This window comes from Marmota monax, unplaced genomic scaffold (genome assembly GCF_021218885.2).
Source record: "Marmota monax isolate L192 unplaced genomic scaffold, Marmota_monax_Labrador192_F-V1.1 WCK01_AAM20220418_F8-fsc00089, whole genome shotgun sequence".
Lineage (NCBI taxonomy): Eukaryota > Metazoa > Chordata > Mammalia > Rodentia > Sciuridae > Marmota > Marmota monax.
Window position 1 is genome coordinate 1,027,853 of NW_026694744.1, and position 25,901 is coordinate 1,053,753.

At 39.7% G+C, this 25,901-nt stretch overlaps 1 protein-coding gene across 6 annotated transcripts in view; it reads right to left on the minus strand.

Moving 5' to 3' along the window:
• Reps2 (RALBP1 associated Eps domain containing 2) overlaps positions 1-25,901 on the minus strand; it is a 221,732-nt gene that overhangs the window by 23,411 nt on the left and 172,420 nt on the right. For 5 of the 6 annotated variants that reach the window (XM_046424253.2, XM_046424254.2, XM_046424252.2 and 2 more), the window contains exons 14-16: positions 25,407-25,468; positions 3,762-3,845; positions 2,484-2,629 (exon numbers count right to left, since the gene is read on the minus strand). In XM_046424253.2, coding sequence (XP_046280209.1) covers positions 2,484-2,629; positions 3,762-3,845; positions 25,407-25,468 — 292 coding nt within the window. The remainder of the gene's footprint in view (positions 1-2,483; positions 2,630-3,761; positions 3,846-25,406; positions 25,469-25,901) is intronic. The other variant, XM_046424256.2, reaches the window with a different exon arrangement.

Below are 25,901 nucleotides of genomic sequence, written 5' to 3' on the forward strand. Positions count from 1 at the left end.
AATACAAGCATCAGTGTAAAACTTAAAACTTTTAGAAGCAAACATAGGAGCCAATGTTCATGAACTTGGAGTTGGCAATGGTTTCTTAGATATGAAACCAAAAATATAAGAGACAGAAGAGAAAATAAACTGGATTACATCAAAATTAAAAACTTTTGTTCTATAAGCAGAGCCATCAAGAAAGTGAAAAGACAAGTCACAGAATGTGAGAAAATATCTGCAAATAATATATCTGACAAGGGGGTTGTATCCAAAATATATAAAGAACTCATAACTCAAAATAGAAAAAGATTAGCTGGGCGCAGTGGTGCAAGCCTGTAATCCCAGAGGCTGAGTCAAATAGACCATAAGTTCAAGGCCAGCTTCAGCAATTTAGTGAGGCCCTAGGCAATTTTGCAAAACTCTGCCTCAAAATAAAAAATAAAAAGGGCTGGGGATATGTCTCAGTGGTTAAATGCCCCTGGGTTCAATCCCCTGTACCAAAAAGTGGGGAGAGAAAGATTAAAAACTTAATTAAAAGTGGGCAAAGGCCAGGCACAGTGGTGCATGCCTGTAATCCCAGTGACTCAGGAGGTAGAGGCAGGAGGATCACAAACTTGAGGTCAGCCTGGACAACTTAGTGAGAGTCTACCTCAAAATAAAAATAAAAAAAAGCCTGGAAATGTATCTCAGTGACAGAGCACCCCTGGGTCTAATCCCCAATACCACACACACACACACACACACACACACAAAAGACAAAAGCTGTGAATAGATATTTATTCAAATAATATATACAAATGTCCAATAAGCACATGAAAGGATTCTCAACCTCATTAGTCATTAAAGAAACACAAATCAAATCCACAATGAGACACCACTTCACACTATGATGGCTATAATAATAATAATAAAACAGAAAAATGCTGATGAAGAAGTAGACAAACTGGAATCCTCACACATTCATGAGAATGTAAAATGTTACAATTAGTGTGAAAAACATTTTGATAATGATAAATGTAGAATGATCACATAGCCCAGGAATTCCATGCTTAGGTATGCACTCAAGAAAAGTGAAAACATAGGTCTCACACAGAAACCAAGTACACAAATAGTATAGCAGCATTATTTCTAACAGCCAATAAGTAGAAATATAAAAGTCCATCAGTTGATAAAAGGCTGAATAAAATGTGGTATCTCCATACAATGGATTATTATTTGGCAATAAGAAATGAAGTTCTGATTCATGCTACAACATGAATGAACCCTGAAAACAATATAAAAAGAAGTCAGACACAAAGAATCATGCGTTGCATGATTCCATTTATATGAAATGGGCAAATAAGCAAAATAGATACAAAGTAGATTAGTTGTTGCCAGGCACTGGGCACAGAAGGGAAACGGGGAACAGAGATTCTTTGGGGGATGATAAGGATGTTCTAAAATTAGATGGTAGCGATAGCTGCAGGGCTTTGTGCATATACTAAAAGCTAATGGATTGTAGATTTAAAAGATGAACTGTATGTCAATTTCATTTCAATAAAACTGAAATTGAAAAAAAAAGAAAACCAGAAAAAAATATCTCTTTTATGGATTGATACTACCAGGGAATTTTCCCTTTGCAGGGTCGGGAGATCATCTGAAGAAGAGGAATGCAGAAATTCAGAACTGTGTTTCAGCTACAAAGGCCAGTTGCTGATACCACCCACAAAACTTGCTGTTTTTCTTTCCACGACAATATAAGTAGAAGAAAATCCACATAAGCCCCAGAGACCTAAAAGGTCTTTACAGAAGTGTCATGATAGATATTGAGCCCATACATTCATGCCCAGTCAGGCTCATATAAAGTTAAGTGAGACCAGCAGGTTTCTGCCCTTGACACCTCACAGAATGTTACAATAAAAAAATGAGGCAAGTGAAGGCTCTTCCCAAAGCCAAATGATTTGTCCATAATTTTGTTGTCTCAAGTCTCTGGTCATGTCCACAAATGTCCCCATGCTCTCTCCAATATCAGTTTCAGCTGGTGAGATAAATATTATAGATGTTCTAACTGTGCCAATTCAGAGCTGAGATGACTGATGACAAGAACTCTTTATGGGGATTTTTAAAAACCACGTACCACTTCTATTGAAAGATGTGTGGTCATGGAGCTAGCCATATGCCTGGAAAGAATGAGATAAGACAGGAAAAGTGGGAAAACTGCCCATAGTACTGTCTTCTTCCTAGGAAAATCTACGTCAGCACAATAAAGAACAGTAGGAAGGCAAGAAGAGACAAAGGGCAGGAAACCCAACCAAACCACCACAGCCTAGGACTCAGTTGCCCCTTAAATTCTATAGGGTCAGGTTAAAATTCTATAGTTTAAAAGCCTTCTATGTGACTGGGAGACCTCAATCCTATCATAGAGGTGAATAAGACAATCATAAGACTATTCCACGGATGTGAGTTTACACTCACACACACATAAAAGAGAGTCTCATCTTGTTCTCATCAGTTCTACTTACTTTTGGACCGTTGGATGGGGTTTCACAGTTGCTACAGAAGTTGGCCCACCTGCAGCAGTAGAAGGCTCTTGGTTTTCCGTAGATTGATTTTCAGGTCTGAATTTCCTACGAATGGGCTTTGATGGAGCCTGAGAATATGATATATCCTGTGGATTAAAAACAAAACGAAAAACTACAAAGTGAAAAACAAATCCCCCCACCACCACCATCATGCTAGCTTTGTCCCCAAGATCAGAAGATTGCTCTATTCAAACTTCATACCCAAGGATAAGTGGCTGACTCCTAGCTAGGCAAGAACGGGAAAGATACAGGCATCAGATTCCAGCAGGTAGCCAGCCTTCCTGCCTGCCTTCCTTTGTCTCTTTTTCTTTTAAATGCTTACAGTCTATTGCCTCTTTTTGTCATCTGGAAGAACACAGGAATCAGATTCTACTGGCCTTCCCTTGTAAGCGATCTATTACTTTTTGTGAATTAAACTCACGTAGACCCTGTGCATCTAACATAGTTTTGTTTTGTTTTTTTTCCAACTGAAGACAAAATCGGCTCTGTCTTACTTTGGCACCTTTTGTAACAAAAATTTTGAAGTTTGTAAAGGTCTTAGTCATGTGCTTATAATTTTCTTCCTCCTGATGTCCACAAAAAGTCAAACAAAGAAGCTACACTGTGTTCTGGAAGGAGACAGCTGGTCTGCTTCCTTGGAGGACCCTGCATCATCTGTGCTCCCAAGCCCAAGGCCCATTCTCTTTACTGGGAGAAGGGCCTGGAAGAAAATGGGGAATAACAAGAAGAGGATAAGAAGAAAAGTAGGGAACAAGCATGGTAAGTAGATGGTACTAACTGAGCAAATGAAAGGGAACTCAATGGTGTGGCTGGGCGGAAGTAAAGATAGTGGAATGCAAGACGAAATCATTGTACAAAGGCCAAGAAGGGGAGAGTATTCCACCCCCAAAAAATGTTCATTTAGGCTTAGCAGGTGTGTGGGGTTTCACTAAATGCATATATTCCTCCCCACATCATTTGATTTGCCAAAAGCAAGGCCACCATCTTTAGCTGGGAAGTTGAGGAGGGGAGTATGAACTCTCAATAATATCAAGGGTCAAGTTCAGAAAGTTTCTAGATCCTTATCTTCACAAAGAACACACATTTTCCGAAAAGTGGATTGTTCCCATTCCTTTCAGAACATGGAAACTTTAAAGCAGTAGATCTGATAACAGAGGCAAGGAGCCCAGGAGAGGTCCTCAGAATGCCACCACAATGGCATCCTCATGCTGCCCTTACCTTCTTTGCTGGACTACCTTCTGCAGCCTGGGAAGGGGCTCTGTTCATCTGCGGGAGTACCTCAGTCTCGGATACTTGTTCAGACTGTAGCAAGAGATCACAGTGATGATATAAATGCAAAGACACAACCACCTAAATGTATACTACATTTGATCCTAACCAAAATACATAACACCTAAATATATAACAGAGTATTCAGGAAAATGGTCACTCAGGGAAAACTAATTTTGACCAAGTTGCAGCCAAGCATGGTTGAGTCTGGTCAGCCTCGGGGGAAACTCCTCACAGACCTTGCTATTCCCTTCTACCTCTCCTCCTCATATTATTCAACCTTAGGAAAAAGAATCATGGGAGTTTCTACTACAACTGACATACATATTGCTTAAAAACTAACACTTTACAAAATCAAATTCTAAAAATAATGGGGTCTATGGGGGGAAAGACCTTAAGATCTTAACTGGAGTGCTAAGAAAAACAATCATTATCATTTAAAACACACTGCAATTTTTTAAAAAATGTTAAATACCTAATAAAGAAACACTCTAGTAAATTTGGCTCTTTACATTTAAAAAAGAAGGAGGCTTGTGGTAGAAGGACTCATCATATTGTTGAGGCTGCTAAGTGGTATAGAATCAATGACTAAAATGTACAAAGATTGGCAAAGAATGCCAGAACACAGGGTAACTGGGTGTCACGTGTGGCCCCCTATTTCCCAGAGACTTGCTTCCTTCAGCTATGTTAGAGTACTTTGCTTTCAGCCAATGGTGCAAAATGTTAACATGCTGAGGAAAAAAAACCCACTTGCAAAATAAATGACTTCCACATTTCACTGACAGTCCTCCATTTACCCACAAATTAATTCATACTATAGAAACACATTGTAGCACAACCAACTGCCTTGATGTGCTCTAATCCAGCCTTCTCTAACCACTCAGAGAGCAAGGCTTCTTCCTCTGACTCTACTGAAAGGGTTGGTTCCCAGGGAACTAACATTCTCTCATTTAGTAGATTCTTTTCTAATCTTCTCATTCCCCTTCCACCCAACATGGCACCCTTGACTGCTTTTTTTTTTTTTTTCAAACTCCTGTCCTTGGCATCTGAGAAGCTGCAATCTCCTACTTGTAATCATTTTTTTTTGTCTTTTCTTATCCTTCAAATATAGGGTTTCTCAACTTTCTGTCTTCAGTTCCCCTGTCCCATTTTTCTCTCCCTATTCATTCTTCCTTACAGTAATCCCATCTGCTTCTATCTTTTATCCCAAACACTCCATCTCTTCTAAACCCATTATGCAGGCATTCAACATACCTGATTTCTAGTTCCAAGTACTTTTTTACAGCCTTCTCCCTTCCTTCAATGATAACTGTTTTATATTTTTGCTGTAACTATTATCAGATACTATGACACACTGAATATGAGCTATATGTCGTCACACATTGCTCAAAGTGCTTTGCATGATTATTTACTGCATTCCCTCACCATAGCCCTAGGAAGTATCATTATTCCCAAACTTTTGGTGAAGAAATTGAAGATCATGAAGTTAAGGAACTCACCTAAGATCACACAAATAGCAAGATCTAAATCCAGGCCTTGAGTTCCAAAGTTAGGCTTATAACCACAATGCTATGTAGCCTCAGGCACCCTTAAGCCAAAGAGTTATTCATTCAAGGCAATGTTTATTTTTGCTACTGCAGGTGGGCCCTGTGCTGTTATCCAGGATGAACAACGTACAGACCCTGCTTATAAGCAGTTTGGAGAGGGATAGCTGGGTTAAATGGTAGTTCCATTCTCAGTTTTCCAAGAAATCTCCATACTGCTTTCCACATTGGCTGCATCAATTTGCAGCCCCACCAGCAGTGTATGAGTGTATGTCTAGGGGAGAGACGAAGAAATGGCCAAGCAATCATGCTTTAGGAAACTATGGTGGGAAGCAGTGTGGGGACTACAGAGGCACACAGCCATGTACAGCAGCAAAGATTAAGGCAGCAGCTGGGCACGGTGCCGCACGCCTGTCATGCTATCAGTTTGGGAGGCTGAGGCAGGAGGATGGTGATTTCAAAGCAGTCTCAGCAAAAGCGAGGTCCTAAGCAACTCTCAGTGAGATCCTATCTCTAATAAAATACAAAATAGGGCTGGGGATGGGGCTCAGTGGTTGAGTAACCCTGAGTTCAATTCCCAATACCACCCCCCACCCCAAATAAAAAAGACTCAGGCAGCAAAGAGTCAGCTGAGGCCTTAGTGACACGCAGGACACAGCCAGTTACAGGAGCAATGTTTGGAGATGGTAAAAATGGAGGCTCCAAAAATTCACAAAGGGCTTATATGCTCTGAGACTCATGATGTCAGCCTGGGTCACCACAAGAATACTGAGGCGGATTCCCAAGACAGGAAGCACAGGACAAGCAGCAGTAAGGGGAGCCCACTTTGAGTCATAGAGAGTTTGAAGTGCCTGGGAAACACCCAACCAAAGCTTCCCCAGGATCTTTCATTGTCAGGAGTACAGAGAATGCAGCACTCTCTTCACTTTCCTTGTGGGTTGTGACAAATGGAGTCATACCCCAAGATCTACAACTCAAACATCAACTTAATTAATAGCTGAGTGAGGGCCCAATAACTGCTTGAGTACAGAGATTCCAGTGAACTGTGGTAAAGAATGCAACTTGGACCTGAGGCCCCTTCCTTCCTTCCACCCACAAATCTCTTACTTTGAAGGTATTTGTTCTGGCTCCAAGTCTATGCATGCAGCCCCCTGCAGGGACCACAGGTGTGTAGTGACATATCTCACCAGGCAGGCAGAGAGAGGAGGAGTGACAGACCCCGGCACTCTGCCTTTCTATTGGTCACTTCTCCTCAGGCAGACAGAGAAATGTGTGTTCTACAACTCCCTTCCCCGCAAAGGTAAGTGAAGCCTCCTTCTTGTGAAAATAATGAAGGAGGCGATAAAGTGACCTTGTTCTCAACAGAAATGAAAATTCTGAACACAGAAAAGGTGTAGAGTGTCTTTGTTGATGCTACCTTTTCCCTTAAACATCTCTAAAAACACAAGCAACAATCAGATAGGAGCTGGGAAGAATGAGGAAGCAATGGTAAGATGTGTCTGAGTTTTTTTAAGCTTTATTTTATTTATTTATTTTTATGTGCTGGTGAGGCTCAAACCCAGTGCCTCACACATGCTAGGCAAGCACTCCACCTCTGAGCCACAGCCCCAATCTGATTTTTTTTCATTTACAAAAGTACCTTTCTGAAATTATATGCAAGGACCTGGGATACAGATACAGATATTGATATAAAGATACACAGATACACACACTCTCACACATCAATTCTAGTACTTTCCAACTGCAAATGACAAGCTATTTTCATTCCAATTTTGCCAAAAAAAAAAAGGCCTGGATAGGTCACATGGTAGAACAAGGTACTGCCGCTTAGGATGCAGAGAATTGTCTGGCCTGTGGTTTTGCCTGTTTCCATGGATGATGGAACAACATGGCCTGCTCAGTTGGCTTTCCAGAAATGAATACAGGCCCAGAGAAGCTAAGCACTTCTGTTCACTCATTTTTATTCAATTACAGTCAGGTTCCTTGGTAAATACTTCAGAATTAAACAGGAAGAAGCCAGCAGTCAAAGGTGCTATAGTGCTCCCACTCAGATCACCTTTACCTGGCTGACACATCCGTCCCCCAGCTGTTCTGAGGTTTGGCTACTAATGACACACAGCTGCTCTTTTCTCTAGAGAAAAATTGTCAACTGATGGAAGCCTACCTCCCAACCCTTCCCCCAGCAGGCCACGGACAAAAACTGATGTGTATGTAGAAGGATATAAAAGGGCAGTCCTCTATCTCAAAGGAGGATAATTCTGTGATGTAATTTATATACCAGATTACTCCCTATATGGATCAGGCCAAGGTCAGCCTTTATCTGAGACTCCATTATTCCTTGGTTTTTTCCCCTTGACTTTTTTGCCTTTAATGAACCTGGCCAGAGACACTACACAACATGGTCCCAGAAAGGGGGATTTAAAGCACTCTAATATGCTATCCCTTGGTATTTCTCTCTCTGCTTCTGTGTGTATTTTTCTCTCATATACTGGTTATTCTGGGCGAAGTCAGCTGATATACTGTAAGGAAATCCACTCAGTCCTAACAAGGGGTCTACTTAGCAAGGAAGTGAGGCCTCCTGCCAAGTCATCTTAGCATTGGATCCTCCAGCCCCAGGTGAGCCTTCACATGACTGCATTCCTGGATGATATTTTTTTTTTTTTTTTTTTGGTGCTGCTGAGCATGGAACCCAGGGCCTTGAGCCACATCCCCAGTAGCTTCTTAAGACCCTGGACCAGAACCAACCAACCAAGCCACTCCCAAATTCCTGATACAGAGAGATAATACATGTTAGTCATTTTATTTTCATTTTTAAAATTGGGTTAGGAATATGTGTAGAGTTAGGAATCTAGTCAGGTAGAGTGAAGTTAAAGTGTGGGGAGCAAAACAGGGGGCACGCTGGAACTGGAGAAAGGCAGTGGGGTAGACCATACATGGCTTTACAGACCTGGATTATCTGAAGACCATTCATTCAGCACCTTCCCCACTTCTGTACTTTTCTCTACACTGCAGCAGACAGAAGCCTGACAATGTCTAATGCTTTTTGTAAGCATCTAATTCCTTGAATTAAATGTCTTCTACTATGGAATACCTCCCAGTAATTTCTGTCTCCCTAACCAGACCTTACATCCACATTGCATATTTGGAGCACACCCTGAGGGCCAGAGGGGCCACCTATAGACTCAAAGTAGACAAACGGTCTGATTTGCTTTGTATTTTAAACCAGGTTGGTGGGATTGGGAACAGGTAGATGTGAGAGTTACTTAGACTGGAAACTGGATACATCATTGGTGCTTGATAGAATATGGCATAAGTGAAAGAAAAAGAACAAGGACATATGGAACTCAGGTTTTGACCCTGATAAGTGGTTGAGAGAAAAAAATGGTTTAAAGCAAGAAGAAAGAATTATGGCCATACAGAAACTGAATAAAATTAAGCAGATTCATCATAAAGCAGTGCTGGAACAACCCACTTATATCTCCTTAAGGCAGTCTAGAAATGATCTTGAACAGGGATTGGTGAATGTTTTCTGTAAAGGGACAGCAGTAAACTTTTGAGGTTTTGAGGGCCAAGCAGTTTCTGTGGCAGCTCTGCAACTCGACTGTTGTGCTAAAGCAGCCAAAGACAATCCAATGAATGGGCATAGCTGTGTTCCAAGAAATTCTATTTACAAACAAAGGTGGGTGGTACAGATTTGCCAGCCCCTACCTACAGGGGGGAATAATCTACAGCTAACCTTAGGAAGCACTGGCTAGTCTATCTTCCTCTTGGTGATTCAATGAGCACATAGCACATTTCGTGCTCTGAAATTCTGTAAGGTAATGGAAGCCACTTGCCTTTGCTTGTTAAGGCATACGTTCTCAGACTTCTTTGACTTCAATTCTTTATTCTCATGTAACTCATTTAACATTCAGCAGAAATAATGTTCTGTGGGACATACTTTAGGAAACGCTAACTACAGGCTGGGTTTTAGATGAACAAAGGAAGAACATTCCTGCCAGATACTAAGGTCCACACCCAATCCTAGGAGAGGAGCAATCTCCACAGTTCTTGGCAGATCCAACTCCAGGGGCCCCTGCTGCACACCCTTCCCCTTCTTATTTGGCCAAGAGTATGGAGGCAGGGTGTGGATGGGGTTGCTTTCAGGCAAGAAAGGGCTCCCCTCCTGCTTTTTTTCTCCCTTTCTTTGTTGCAGTAACAGTTTGTGTTGCTGCTGCCAACTACTACTCTATATGAATTTGTTTCATGGGCTCCTTAAAACCTGCTGGACAGGCATGGTGGTGCATGCCTGTAATCCCAACTCTGGAAGCTGAGGCATGAGGATTATAATTCAAGGCCAGCCTGGGCAATTTAGCAAGACCCTCAGCAAGTTATTGAGACCCTGTTGAAAAATGAAAAGTAAAAAAAGGCTGGAAATACAGCTCAAAGATAAAGTGCCCTTGGGTATTAAAAAAAAAAAAAAAAACAGTACCCAAAACTAAACCAAATCAATCAAAAAACACTCTTGGAAAAAATACGCAATAGAAATCATTCATGCTAATAGTCAAGGCAGATGAACCTAACAATAAATTAAAAGTTTTTAAATAGTTTAAAACAATGTATCTCAGATTATAGTTCTACTGAGGCAGCCTCTTTTTACCAAAAGGACCTACCCCCTACTCCATTTCAAGTTCTCACCACACTTCCCATCTGGGCCACTACAAAAACTTCAGCAAATGTTTTTCCAGCCTTCAGTTTCTTGCCCAGGCTGACTCACCCTACACATCACTGAGAAACTAATCTTGTAAAACATCATCTCATGGAAGCTCTTTATCTCAAAGCCTTTAGCGTGTCCCCAAGGCCTATGGCATATAACACAACCCCTCAGCCAGTTAAAGTTCTTCCACCACCTGGCTCCAATTTATGACTACATTATACCTGGGTTAATTCATCCATATGGAGCCTACTACATATACCCAACTATTCCCTAAATCTTCAAACTTATAAAAGGTTTCTTCCCAAATCAATTGTTTTATACCTTCTACCCCACTGGTTCCCAAATATAGCTAGCTGGTGTATAGCTAATTCAGTAGAATTATCTGGGGGATTTTTATAAATTGCAGATTTTTAGACAGCACCCCAGAGTTCCCTCATTAGAATCTCCTAGGAATGGAGCATGAGAAACTTGTATTTTAACAAGCTCCCTGGGTGATTTTTACATAGCCAGCCCAGACCAACTGGGGACCATTGATGGTCAAAATTCTTCACTTAAAAAGATCAGTAAAGAAAGTCTCCAGGGACCTTAGTCTGGAAAAGGCCATAAGTGTTCCTGCAATGACTGACTAGGCTTCGTAACTATTTGCTCATCCATTTATCATGGGAGGAATTAGGTATATGCCTCCAAGGTTCCATCTATAAATATTTGCAGCAGGACAAAAATCTTCAGCAACAAGATTTTGTTAAAAAGTCATTTTTTAGCCAGGCATGGTGGCGCACACCTGTAATCCCAGAGGCTTGGGAAGCTGAGACAGGAAGATTATGAGTTCAGAGCAAGCCTCAGCAATGGGAAGGCACTAAGCAACTCAGTGAGATCTTGTCTCTAAATAAAATACAAAATTGGGCTACGGATGGGGCTCAGTGGCTGAGTGCCCCCGAGTTCAATCCCTGGTACAAAAAAAAAGTTGTTTGTCAGGCTGGGGATATAGTTCAGTTGGTAGAGTGCTTGTCTCACATGCATAAGGCCCTGGGTTCAATCCCCAGAACCACAAAAAAAAAAAAAAAAAAAAAAGCTTAATTGCAGTAATTTGCCAAGGTATGGGTAACTGGTAAGACATCTAAATTTTGCAATGCATGCTATTGACAGATTGTAAAAATAAACTCAACTTTTGTTTAATTCCAAAGAATCAGGATGGATGGATCCCCAAACTGGGGTTCACAGAGACAGTGGCTAAATTTTAAGGAGATGAGCAGACAATCCTGCTGCAGCCTCTTAGGGTTTTCCAGCATCTTCTCAGTATACTAAATGTCATTTGTTGCCTAATTTTCACCTGACCCTTATCTCTGCTAGACAAGGGTACACCAGAAAGCCATGTGGTCAAACCTAGGGACCTACCATGCAGAAACATCATCCAGCAGCATACTGGCCATAGCAAGCCCCATCATTCCACAACCAGACTCAAGAGGGTCCAAATCACTGAATGACTGTTTACCAAAATCCATGACCCAAGTCACCTGTGAAAGGCAGAAATGGAGCTGAACGGTAACCATCTAGAAAGCAGGATCTGGGTCTTGCTGTGCTATCATTTTTCCCAGAGCCTAAACTGAACACCAACAAACAGCAGGTCCTCTAATCCACATGTGGAATGAGCCAGCAATAAGTCCAACACTGTTTTGTGTTCCACTGAAAAGAAGGTTAAGAATTCATCCCATGGTAACTACAGCCACAGAGCATAGCAGTTATAGGGTGCAGGCTTTAGAGTAAAATCCAAGCTTTGCCCTTGCTCAGTGTATAAGCTGGTCACATAGGTCACATATTTGACCTCTCTGAGGTATAATTTGTTCATCTGAAAAATGGGGATAATCCACCTCATTCAGACACTGTGAGAAATAAACAAAATATCTGTCTAGATTATTAAACACAACTACATAATAACTGTTCAATAATGATAGCAGCTATTGTTAAAAAAAAAAAAAAAAAAGTGTGACTGGTTTCCCAGGCACAGTTTCTGCTAGTGCAGGCAGCAGCCAATTCAGTGTAACGGACTTTTCACCCTTGACAAACAGAGGGAAACCTAGACTGAGAAAATGCTGGTTCCAATTTAGATTACAAGCCCCTAAGCAGATGATCCACAATCCAAATCTGTGCCCCTGAATATTACTACTATCAATGTTGGAGGGGAGACTTTTAAAAAATAAAAGCCCTTTCAGGATTTCAAATTTGAAGGCTACCTCAGTACAGACATCTCAGGCAGTTTGCACTGAACATCTCTGGCACCACCCACCTCCCCTCAGCCCAATGGGAAAACAATCCAATACTGGAAACACCCAGGAAAACACTGAGGAGCTCAGGAAGAACTTTGGTGGGAATGGGTAATCAGCAACTGTAATGGAGAAGTAGTCCCTGGATTCAGTAGTTACATGACAGAATCTCCTACGGATTCCCAAAACCTGCTTGATTACTGGACAACATCCATGAAAAATACTTGCTATTATAACTAGAGGACTCTGAATGCTTTATTTTGGTATAAAATGCAAGTGTTTTGACCATGACCAGGGTTTTGTTTTTCTACTTCCAATTTCTATTAATACAACAAAGATCTGAGCTGAGTCTGAGCCTCACTCTCTATATCACATACTTAAGCCATATTACACTCTCATCTGCAGACTCAACAACATGGTCCTCACAGATAATGTGATCTATGGCAGGATTCTCTTGAAATTTGTATTCCCTATGAATAAGATGAAAAAAAAATGCCTCTCTTGCAGGCACCTACCACCACCCATCAATATTTAACAGTATCTCATGACTAGGACTTTAGAAATTCTCCTTGCTGGTCCCCCACCACTGATATATATAGATCTAGTGATAATAACAGTATACAAAAAATTTAAAAGGCCTCAAAGTCCTAGCCTCATGCAATATTTTACCACACTCATCATTTGAATTCCCTCTGTGGGGAGTGGGATGTAGCTCAGTGGAGAGCACTGAGCTACCATGTGTGAAGCCCTGAATTCAATCCCAGTACTACAAAAACAAACAAACAAACAAACAAACCCTGAATTCTCTCCATGGTTCCATCACTCTGTATTAGGGATGGAGTGTAGAATAACATTCTTTCCAACTACTGATAGTTCACACTTTGACTATAAGAAATGTCTCCTTTTGGGTTGACGCAGTCCTTCCTGCATGAGCTACATCCATCAGGGAAATATGATTTTTAAAAATTCAATTAGAGGGCTAGGGTTGTGGCTGAGTGGTAGAGCACTTGCCTAGCATGTGTGAGGCACTGAGTTCAATCCTCAGCACTGCATATAAATAAAGGAATAAAATAAAGGTCCATCAACATCTACAAAAAATAGATTTAAAAAATTCAATTAGAAATAATTTGCTAGAGAGGGGACTATAAAATTATGGTAAGAGTTATGAACCAGCCATAAAATAAATTCAGCCCTGATGAGAATGTGGAACTGGACTGGGATCACCACTGGTTGATTATATCAGTACAAACACTTTGTAACACTGTTTGGCAGCATCTGCTAAGGCTGAATGTATACCTTCCCTGTGCCATGAAAGTCTAAGGCATATTGCCAAGAACGATGAAAACACACATCCACTCAATAGTTGGATAGGAATGTCCATAGCAGCACAACTCATCATTGTAAAACCTGAAAATTACCCAAATATCCATCAACAGTAGAAAATAGTGATATATTTGCACATACAATGGAATACTATACAGCAATGATCTACATACAAAAATATAGATGAATCACACGAATATCATTTAAGCAAAAGCAGTCAGACACAAGAGCATATACTGCATGATTCCACTCATATAAAGTAGGAAATAGGCAAAACTAATTAATCTACACTGTTAGAAGTCAAAATAGTGCTAACCCTAAATATAGGCAATAGGGAAAATAGCACAAGAGAGGGGACCAGTTCTGGAGTGCTAACTATATTCTGTTTCTTGATTTGGGTGGAGATTACATGTGCGTGTTCAGCTTGTAGAAATTCACTGAGTTGCACATTCATATAGTTCAATAAAAAGTTTAAAAAAAAAAATCCCACAGAGACAATTTCCTGTAATGTCCTTAAAGTGCCATCTAGTGGTACAAGTTAAATGTAAACAAGAGAGAAATTTTGCCTCAAGGAAAGGAGGAAGGAAGGAAAGAGATGCCATTACCTGGCACACAGAATCCCAACAGGAGGATTGTGAGGCAAAGTAAAACTGTCTATACAGAGCTAGCTGGTACCAGTGAGCTGATGGTGTACATCTATTCCCAACTCTGCTCAGGATCAGCCTGATGGGAGTATTTACAAGACAGGCTACAAACTGAGGTTTACCTTCCATTCTCCAGAGAAAGGGTTTATCAGCACACTATTAGGCAACAACTACAAAATTTTCTGGGCAGAGTAGGGTATTTAGGAGGGAGTTAGAAAGATAAATTCCTTTCCTCTGTCTTCTCTCAGCAGCCATGTTCCCTTCTTTCCTCACCTTCATAGTACACTGTGGTGAGGCCAAGTCTGATTTCCTTTAATTATGCTTCAGAAACAGAGTTGGGAAGGCCCCCCACAGCAAGCCTTTGAAGCTGCCAGTTGAATAAAGGATATTTGCTCAGAGTTTTGCTAATCAAGTCTGAAAGACAGTGCACCTTGGTCAGATAAAAGTCTTTAAGGAAAAATGACAAATCACAGACACTGGCATTGTTTAGGAGACTGTGGGTGACAGGGAAAGTCTATCCTTCTTCCCACAGATTCTTCTACCCATTTCTATTATTTTGCCTGATGGAAGAATTCTCTTGAGACTCAAGCTCCCTGTGAGAAAAGGTTGAAGAAAGATGTCCTACGCATACCTCTTGCCAACTGGTTTTTCTCTTTCAAATTTCCATTGTTTATGGAAACAAGTGATGATCTGGATTGGGCCTACAGGCTATAGTTGGCGAACTTCTGAAGAAGGCAGTCGGTTAGTCCACAAAAGGTCATAGGAGTGGGTAATTAAAAAAAAAAGATTCTATTAAAAGTAGTTCAGAGTAAGCAGTCTAGCACTTATTCTGGGCATATGGCTACCAATTTCTGGATATCCTGGGTCTTCTGCATTTTCAAACAGGATCCTGCTTTTGTTTCATTGGGCCTGCAGCGATAATAACTGTTAACAGCTTACTGTTGTTGAGGGTGGACCATGTACCAGGCACTGTTCTAAGGGCTCTACAGGTCTTATCTCATTGAATCCTCATAACAACCTTATGAAAATAAACACTAACACTATCTCCATTTTGCAAATGATGAAATGGAGACACAGAAAGACTAAGTAATTTGCCCAAAGTCACAAAGCCAATAAAAGGTAGTAACAGTGGAATCAAGAGCATCAGCTTCAAATCCTATCAGGCTTCCTTCCTGAGCCCATTAACACCATAGCACCATGATTGCTGCCTATACTTCCCTACTTATATACTCCTCCCCTTACCCTCAAAAGTGACTTGTGTACTCTGTCATTGTGTGGTAGGGGTGAGAGACTGACAAGAGAAATGAGGAATTCATTGTTCAGTTATCTAGAAATCAAGCACAACTAGCCAGGTGCAGTAATGCACGCCTATAATCCCAGAAGCTTGGGAGGCTGAGGCAGAAGGATCACAAGTTCAAAGCCAGCCTCAGAACTTAGCAAGGCCCTAAGCAACTTACTGAGACCCTGTCTCAAAATATAAAATACAAAGGGCTGGGGACATGGCTCAGTGGTACAGTGCTTGCCTAGCATGCATAAGGCCCTGGGTTCAATATCCAGCACAACCAATTTAAAAAGTAAATAAATTTAAAAAAAAAAGAGAGAGAAACCAAGCACAACTAACCCTCTTGGGAGAAACTGAGCTGTCTTGTTACTTATGAGAAACATAGTGGCCAGCTACAGCCTACAACGTTTATCAATAAAACATAAGGAAATGGGTTTAAACAAGACACACGGAAAATGTTATATGTAAGTGCCACGAGAGACTACAGAATGGATGGTGTTAAGCAGGACTGCCTTCAGAGGGTAAGGAAGATGAAGGAGTTACAGGATAAGGATCCTATCACAATCTTCATGCTCTCATAGTTCTTAGCAAAGTACGGGCTTACAGTAAGAACATTCCCTTAACACCTGATGAACTGTTTAGGCAAACTGAGGGCACTGTCCAGAGAAGATGTCAGCAAAATGAGCTTTATACACGACAAAAATAATGAGCATAATACAATAAAGAGTAAGAAATCTAAGAAAACAAGTCATTAGTGGTGGAGCAAAGCTAACTCATTAAGAGGTTTCATAAGAGAAAATGTATCCCTGATAAAGATAATACGTCAGCCTGGTTGTTGGGAGAATAATTCTGAGACATGAATTCATAGAACAGTATCATACTAAAAGCTAGACCTTGGGCTAGACAGCAGGGTTAAAATCACAGCCTTTCCTTGCTGTGTGTGGCATTGGGCAAGTTCCTAAAGCTCTCTCTGTCTTATTTTACTTATCTGCAAAATGATGAGAGCAACAGAATTTATCACGCATGACTGTTCTGAGGACTAAATGAGTTAGTATTTGTAAAGCACTTAGAAGACCATCGGGCACACAGCACTCTAAAAAAGTGCTTCATAAGTGAAATAAAAATCACAGAACCTCGCTAGCTTGTATACTTTTAAAATAAGCATTTTAGCTGGTGCAGTGCACAACTGTAATCCCAGTGACTCAGGAAGATGAGTCAGGAGGATAGCAAATTGGAGGTTAGACTGAGACATTTAGCAAGACCCTGAAATAAAAAATAAAAAGGGCTGGGGATGTAGCTCAGTGGTAAAGTGCACCTGAGTTCAATCCCCAGTACCATACACACACAAAAAAAAGTATTTTAGATGGATGTAGAAAAGATTTCACATTTTGAAAATGACTGGTAAGCACAGAGAGTAGAAATTCTCATTAACTTTTGCTTAGCAGGTCTATAGCTAATTTTTGTGACAGGTAGTGGCTGATTTCTATCCCTTACCCTCCTTCTCTATATCATTCAATTTCTAGAACTTCCCCAGAAACCTTTTCCAGCTGGCCTCTTCTACAAGAGCAGGCTGGGTAACTTACTAGCTATGAGAATCCAAACAGTTCATTTTCACTCTCTGAACTCAACTTCCTCTTCCTTATGAATATTACACAGTGAAATTTCACTTTTACATATATTTATAATGCACTATTTTTAAAAAACTATAAATAAATAGAAGAGCAACCAGTAGAAAAGAGGAAAGGGAACAGGGGGAGATAAAGGAGAAGTACTAGGGACTGAATTGCAGCAAATTATATTCCATGCTTGTATAATTATGTCAAACAAACAATAATATTGTGTAACTATAACACACTAATAAAAAATGACATGCAATGACAGATGTGAAAGCATGAACACACAAGCATCGAAATTTAAGCTTTTGATATTCAGAAGCCAGAAAAGGTTCATCAGGAGACAAAACACAAAGCAGTAGGCCAGCCTGGGAGTTCCGAAGCATACAGAGGTGGCTGAGAGTTCACATGCAGCAAAATAACAGGGATCTCCATATGAGGCAGGAGACTAGTACTGAGCTCATTCCCTGAAACCAAAGGCTAAGGTGGTGCTTCACTATCTGTAAATCTGAAAAGCCAGCATGAAGCCTGTGATGGTGTTCAGAGGGGTCTACTTAGGAAAAGGACAGAACGTATATAAAGGCCGTCCCTGACTTACAAGGGTTCAACTTATGGTACTTCAACCCTATAAGGGTATGAAGACATAGCCATACAACCATTCTTTTTTTCACTTTGAGTATTCAATAAACTACATGAGATATTCAACACTTTATTATAAAAGAAGCTCTGTGTTAGACGATTTTGCCCAACTACAGGCTGATGTAAGTACTCTGAACATGTATAAGGTAGGTGAGGCTAAGCTCTGATGTTCAGCAGGTTAAGTATATTAAAGTAATTTTCAATTTACGATGTTTTCAGTCTCCAGTGGGTCTACTGGGACATAACCTCATCCTATATCAAGGAGCATCTGTCTAATATCACAGCCTGGTCCTGGGCTAAGCTAGCATCTGATGCCATCCTTGAGAACTCTGACATCCACACCAGATTGAAGTAATGTACCTCAAGTACAAAAAAAATGGCTCTAGACTAAAGGACATGGGGTATAGGGGTAAAGGGCTCTGAAGTGTAGCTGGTAGATTTAGCTGCTGAACTGCCAGATAGGAAAAAGCTCAGAGAAATGAGAATGAAATTTAAACCCAACTCAATGATCACAAGCCTGCAACTTTCAAAGGCATGGAAGATAATATCTAAGACAAAAAAAAATTCACTCCCAATACACATGAAAATAGAGCAAGTTGAAATAACATTAAATATATTAAGTATGTTTAGAATTCTCAATGTTAAATATAGGAAATGAAACATGAAACAAAAATAGGGAAACATAAAAAAGGACTGACATAAAAATAATTGATTATAAAACCTAGAATCAAAGAATAGCGATAGAGAGTTTAAAACAAGATAGAAAAATTTTGGCTATACACAGTTATACAGAGAATCACTTAGAAGACGAAGATTTGGTCCAGGGCTAGCACAGAATGATCAGAACATTAAAAAATGAGAGAATCATTATTAAAAGTAAAAGATGTGTTGACACACAGAAATATATAGCCAATTGCAGTTCAAGAAGAAATTAGTAGAGAAATCAAACCCACAGAGACATGACTTAAGAGTGCTCTAAAATTAAACATGATTTTCCAGATGGGAAATGTATACCAAGTGTCACCTGGAATAAATAAACTTAAATCTATGCCTAGACACATCACAGTGACATAAACAGAACATAAGAAAAAGTATTAAAAGCCCCTGTAGAGAAAAGGCAGAGTCACTCCAAAGGAACCAAAAATAGATTGACAGTACACTCTGCAGCAGCAGCAACAGCAGCAATAAATGTCAGAAGAGGAGGAGGTTAATACATTCAAAATTCTGAGGGAAATTAACTTTCAGTCTGGAAGTCTATACAAAGCAAAATTACCTTCCTGTTGTTTTTTTATATTGGGAATTAAACCCAGAGGTGCTTTACCACTGAACTACATCTCCAGCCCATTTTATGTTTTATTATGTTTTATTGAGTTGCTGAGACTGGCCTCAAACTGTGATCCTCCTGCCTCAGCCTCCTGAGTTGCTGGGATTACAAGTGGGCAACACTGTCAGTCTACAAAATTACCAATGAAAAAGGAGGGCAATAGAGTCACTATCCAGAGAACATGGATGAAAAATAAGTACGAGATGACCTATTTCTGTGAGCTATTTATTTGAATCTCACAATTGCTAGAGTCATCATAACTATGTTATTATACACTGTTATACATGTCTTATCCCAATTTCTGAGAACATGGTTTCTAAAAGTAGCTTCCAAAGATCATTTCTGATAAAGCTTCAAATAACTTTTTTATTCTTATCATATCAGAAGGCATTTTTTCCTAATCCTTAATTATAAGAGGATATTCTTACAAGAAAAACTGTATCATTTCCCTGCCAAAACAGCTAAACTTCTGCCAATTACTTAACAGTATACCTCCAAGTATATGACAGTAGAAAGTAGCTCTATTTCTGTTATATCATCTCTAGGGTTTCAGTTGTACTTAGCAGGAGTGAGCAGTAAAAACTGGTCTAAGCAGTTTTTCCCTTAATTGTGTTTTATGATTTTTTTCATTTATATTTAAAATAAGATCTTGGGGGGGGGATCATTTACTGGGAATTGAAGCCAGAGTCCTTTATTAGTGAGATACATCTCATCCTTTCTATTTTTATTTTGAGACAGGGTCTTGCTGATTTGGTGAGGCTGGCTTTGAACTTGCCATCTCCTGCCTCAGCCTCCTAAGTGGCTGGGATTACAAATGTACACTACCACATCTTGCAAGTATTTTAGAAGTTCAGAGCCTAACAACTGCCATTTGAGTTTAAGTAAGATATGATCATTCCTTCCAAATATAACAAAGTTAGCATGTAATAAAAAGTTGTGTCTAAGAAGTTTGGCTTTGAAAAAGAGCACATGCCCAGCATATTCCTACTGGGTTCAGCATGACCTTCAGCTCTGATTCTAGCCAGACAGAAAAGTTAGATGGGAAATTAGCTGAGTGAACCATGGTGGCTCTAGTTTCCTTTCAAGGCCATTTGTGTTCCTGGCTCATCTTTCATGACAGTACACACATGAGCAGTGGCACACAGTGACGAGTCCTTCCAGCAGGACCTTGCTATTATTACACTTTCTCACCATATTCACATCAGTCATCACAAGAAGCCTGTGGTTTACAGGCCATTTCTCGTGATCTGGGTTCTTGTCCCCACAGGGTTTAGGTACATCCCCTAAGCTGAACTCCTGCTTCCCTCTCCTCTTCCACTAGAACTTATGGAATGACATCAACAAAATCCCCTCCTACAAAGTTTATCAACCTAATATTTGGCATTATAAACTTTATAAACAAGTTCTAGTGAATTTCTGGCCCAAACTGTTCTATTTTTATAAAACAGTGAACACTTTAAAAACTAATCTTTTTGTTTCCCCTCTTGCAGTAGAACTTGTAGCAGGTTTCAGTGGTGTGGACAATAGGAAAAAACTTGAAATTTTAAATACAGAGCTAGCCTCTGAATCGTGCCATCTTAGGCCATTGCTTACACTAGCTTTATACTGGGAGGGCCTGTCAGATGAAGCCCAACCCGAAACCTGGACCTGCTCAAAGGACTGATCCCAAAGATACAGTAATCTCTTTTACAGTTTTGCTTTATAATAAGGCTAAAGCAGCTAGCTTGGTGCTCACAAGTGATGCTGCTTCTTAGCCAGCGTTAGAAATGATGACTTATCTGTAATTGTACTGAATAAACTTTCTTTTAGGCTGTTCCTTAAAAAAAAAAAAAAAAATCCCCTCTAGATCTTTTCTCTGAACATTCTTTCTTCTTGCTCTAATTGAGTACTTCTCAATTCTGGCTGCACTTTAGAATCACATGAAAAAAATTTAAACACCCAATGACTGGGACTTACCACCTCATTCCAAAATTTCTGGGCCTCAGCAGATTTAAAGCTCCCCCAGATGATGCTACTATGTAGCCAAGGGTGAAAACAGCCAGGCTAACTAAACTTCTACTGTCTCTTCAGCAGCTGCTTTCCATAGAGAACTTTCTTATTGGGGGACTATTTCTTTCCCACAGTTCTGGCACCACTGGGACTGGAGATGAGGAGGTGGCCTGCTCTTCACTGCCACCTTCAGAACACTCAATCTTCCCTCAAATCTGGCTTTCCAAATCTCTGGTAGTTCCTCAAACATACCAGGACCTCATGCATATCTGTTTCTATGCATTTGGTTTTCTTCCCCTACAGAAAGTCTCTGTATCCCTCAGCCATCTAAAAATAAAGAGGCTCTTGTTTCTTTAAAAGTCATTTCAGTGATCACCCCACCCATCCCATGAGCCTTCCTGATCTAAGTGTAACAGTATTAATAAGATGTTTCTTCCACCGTGCCTGTTATCTTAGTACTCATAACATTGCTAGTGGGGAGCACTTGCTATGTTAAGATAAGAAACTAGTGGCATAAATAGGAAAATTCTAAGCACATTAGTCTAGAGGAAGCCCTAATTCATCAGATGTTGTGCCAATGTAAAACTTAAAAATTAATACTTTGTATCCCCCAAATCTTTTCTTTATTAAACACAATTACACTGAATCCGTGGTTCTATCACAATTGCCATAAGAAATTTGGCATGAGATCAATGCTATTAAAGGGATTTAGCTATGGAAGTACTAAATAGTCCCTTAGCAGAGAACTGACCTACAGGACAAGCACAAACTCTGTAGATGGCATTTTACTTTATGCAGAAACAGCAAGCTAATAAGTTCAACTAACACTCACTTTAATGCGGCTCCATATGAAACAGTCTGCTCTAATTGCTTTCTGTTTTTTTATGCTATGAATTGGTCTTAAAAAAAAAAAAATAAAAAAAAAAAAAAACACTTCTGAACTGAGCCAAAAGACCATGCTCTGGTTTCCAGTCTTTCCAAAGGAAAATGTGGAACAAAAAAACGCTTGATTCTTTATTCACTTGGTCCTTCTTGCTCTTACCTAATAGTATGAAAAATAAAAGATCTGTTTCTTTGAATTTATTCCTTTCCCTAACTCTGGGGCCCCATTTGTATAACTTAATCCAGATGTTCATATCACAGTGGTGCTTGGTATAAGTAGAATCCACCTAAACTGCATTTTATGCTGAAAACCTATACCTCATCTCTCTCACTTGATAAAAGTAGATATGTTTCTGTTACATGTAGATATATATATGCAAATGTACAAACTCAAATGAGTATGTAACATACTCGGAACCTGGAAGTATATCACAACTGATTCGTCACATAGCTTTTAAAATAGTGTTCCTCTGCAGGAAACAGAACATTTTTTTCATTATTACAAACTAGTCTCACCCATTTATCAAGTTATATAATAGGAAATATCTAAATCCTACAAATAATACAGAAACTTTAACCTCTTCCACAGCTACTAATAAATGTAATGATTTTAGTTTTACTATGCTTCCTGGTTTCTCCCCAGGTCTCCAGGTTATGGTACTACAGTCTAAGCTCCCATGAAAATGTCTCTGTAGATTCCAAGTTAGGTTGATGGTCTGAATATAGCAGATATTCAAAATATTTTACAAAGCAAAGGAAGAATTCAGAGTGTTTAAGTTCTTTATAATAAAATTTGCTGTGAGACAGCAAAATTACCTCATGAGAGAGTAAGCAAGAAGGAATTGAAAAACAATCAAAGAAAGGGAACAAACTGAAAACCTGGACAATTTGAAATCTCAAGCTAATGTGCAGTGAACTTTAATTTTTAAATCTTCTAGAGAAGACTATTGGTATAACATAAAACTTAACTTTAATCACATAATACAGAAGTGAGGTGACAGATGAGAACAATGTGGAAATGCTCTTAGCAACACCTTAAGCCTGGTGTTCTAATAATGTTTCCTAGCCCCTAAGCCCTCAGGATAGTGGTAGGTATTTTATAAATATAATGATGAATGGCCACACAAGCTACAAAATTGCTTTAACAAAATTGAACAGGTTTTTTGTTGGTTTTGTTGTTGTTTGTTTTTGCCATAGGACTTCAAAACCTTTAGTGGGTTCACATACACTAGGAGTCTCCCAAAGGGAGTATAGAAGGAGCAGCCTGCAAATTTTTCTTACCACAGAATTCTACTAATATCTTCCAGAGACTGTTTCATCACAAGAAATTTGGGAAAGACTATGGTATTCCATACAGGTGGTGACTGAGATTCTCCTAGGGTCAATATTAGGAATTTGACATGGCAAGAAGACAAAATACAACCATGTGCTTATTACCCAGGACTGTTATATTGAATATGTATCCCACTTGCAGTGGATGAAAGGGGGCAATGGCAGAAAGGAAATGGCCTAGAGATTTTTCTGCCTCCATTGCTTACACACCTGTTCTCCACAGTTAGGCACCTGAGCTGGAGACTTGGGTTGAGTGCTGAGCTCAGTGTTTACACTGTGCTGGGCAATCTGGTAGACAAAGAAGCAACTTATCCATTAACAGGAACTGGAGAATTCCCAGTCTCCCTGTCAGATCCTCAATCACCATGCCCAAAAAGCAGACAGGAAGCCCACTTCAAGCAGCTCACATGAGGACTTGCAATAAAGTAGCACAGTTCAGGCCACTGTTGTCATTTGTGTAACAGGGAGGTTCATTACAAAAGTGTTTTCAGACAGGTCTTCCACACATTCATTCAGGGGGTCCTCAAGTCTAGGTTTGAAACTGCAGCAGGTAAATGAGTACTCCCAGAAAGTCAGTTAATTTTGTTGTGATCCAGTCCAAGTTTGCTGTTGGTACAAAGCAACAGCCTCAACTCATCTAGGTCCTCCATGGAGGATTGGTGAAAGCCTCAGTTATGAGTATAATGGATCTGCTGTGTTGCTGTAGATGTAGACACTTAGACTCCAGTGACAGAGAGAGGAAGGGCCTAAAGACTTCAGTTTGGAACTGGCTCTACTATTTACTAGTTACCCCACCTTGGTGATCTGCTTAACTCCTATGTGCTCCCATTTCCTCATTTGTTAAAAAAAAGGATGATATTAGTACCTACTTCATAAGATTTTATAAAGATTAAATTATGCTTTGAAAGTAGTTAGTACAATGCCTGGTCTATTGTAGATGCTCAATTAACATAGCTAATAATTTTGAATGAGAAGAAATTATGGCCAAGGAAAGCCTTAGGGTGGAACTATGATTTGGCATTAGAGAAAGACCAGACTTGATAACTACTTGTTAACTTATCAGTACCTCTTAAAGCCAGTACTGCATTCTGAAAAAAGAGTTCTTGCTTGTTATATACAAGTCAAGAAGAACTGGGCTTTTTATTACCCTTCAAACTGAAGTAGGAAGTCAATATCATGGTATTTGCATCTTGTGGTTCAGTGGATGCTCAAGACCATCTAACTGCCTGAAGGAACAGTAAACAAATGTTAAAAGTGGTTTCAGTGACTCAAGTCCTGAGAAGCACTACATGAAAAGTTATGCTCTGAGCCACCCCCCAGAGCACGAAGTAGAAACTGTCTGCAGAGAAATTTCCTAACATTTTCTGCCAAAAATTGGAAAGGGTCATTAAAGATAGAAAGTCTCTTCAGCAGCAATTAGCAAAAGGAAAGATCTATAGCACTATCTACCACACTCCATAGATTTGCTTCTTGCTTCTCACTTTCAATTCCACAGAAAGTGTTGATGAATAAGCCATAGTGACACATGGAAATAAGGCAGAATTAATTTACAGGTGAAAGAGATTTTGTTGACACATTCTCCCACTCCTACCATTTCAGCTTATTGTTCTGAAGGTAAATACCATACTAAAGAAAGCACTGCATGGGCCAAAATCACAGCACTAGCCTGGTGTTGATGACCATTTATTTTTAGTTTATGTGGAATAAACATAACTCTTAAAATGCTAATGAAAATATAACCACCCAGACTGAACATACTATACAAAACAACCACATCCTCCGCCTCCTTCTATTCCTCTCTATGAAAACCACACACAACTCTCAATAGCCAAGAATGAACAAGTACACGTTTGCTTGGTGGCTTATTGAGGAAATTTTTCCTTTTCCACATGAGGCTGGGCTGGCTAGAATGAAAAGAAATTAATCCACTCTACTCCCTTCATCCAGATATTTCCTGGGAATCTGACAGACCAGTTCTGTGGCGATCAATGCTTGCAAAGACACACACTGGGAGGACAATTTGTGTACTATAAAATGCTTTACAGAAATTAAATCTGTCTCCTACCTGTGATGGACAAGGCCTTGGTGGGAGTGCAGGTGGCGGAGGCAATAATCCCGATTTAGTAGCTGAAAAGAAAAACACATATTGTTAAAGACCACCCCATAAAAAGAAGACAAACAAAAACCTCTTGTATTGAACTAGGAATAGCAATGGCATTTGTATTTAACATGTTTTTAAAATCCCTCTGAATTTTTTTAAAAAAAAGACTACATGTTATTTCTAATCCCTTTTTCATTTCCATCTTACCCAAAACACAAGTATTTGCAAAGGCTGTTAGGTAAATACTTAGGTTCATTTTATGACTAAGACAGTATAAAATGATAAGAAAAAAACATCTTTTGATCAAAAGCTGGGAACTCTGCATGGGAAAGGTGGATAATCCTTTATCATTCTGATGTTGATTATTTAGTTTCAAATAATACAGGCTTCTGTCATATTTCTCCCTAGATCTCAGCCATTACTGCTGTTTAACTCAATGTATGGGCTGTCAAAAGGAAG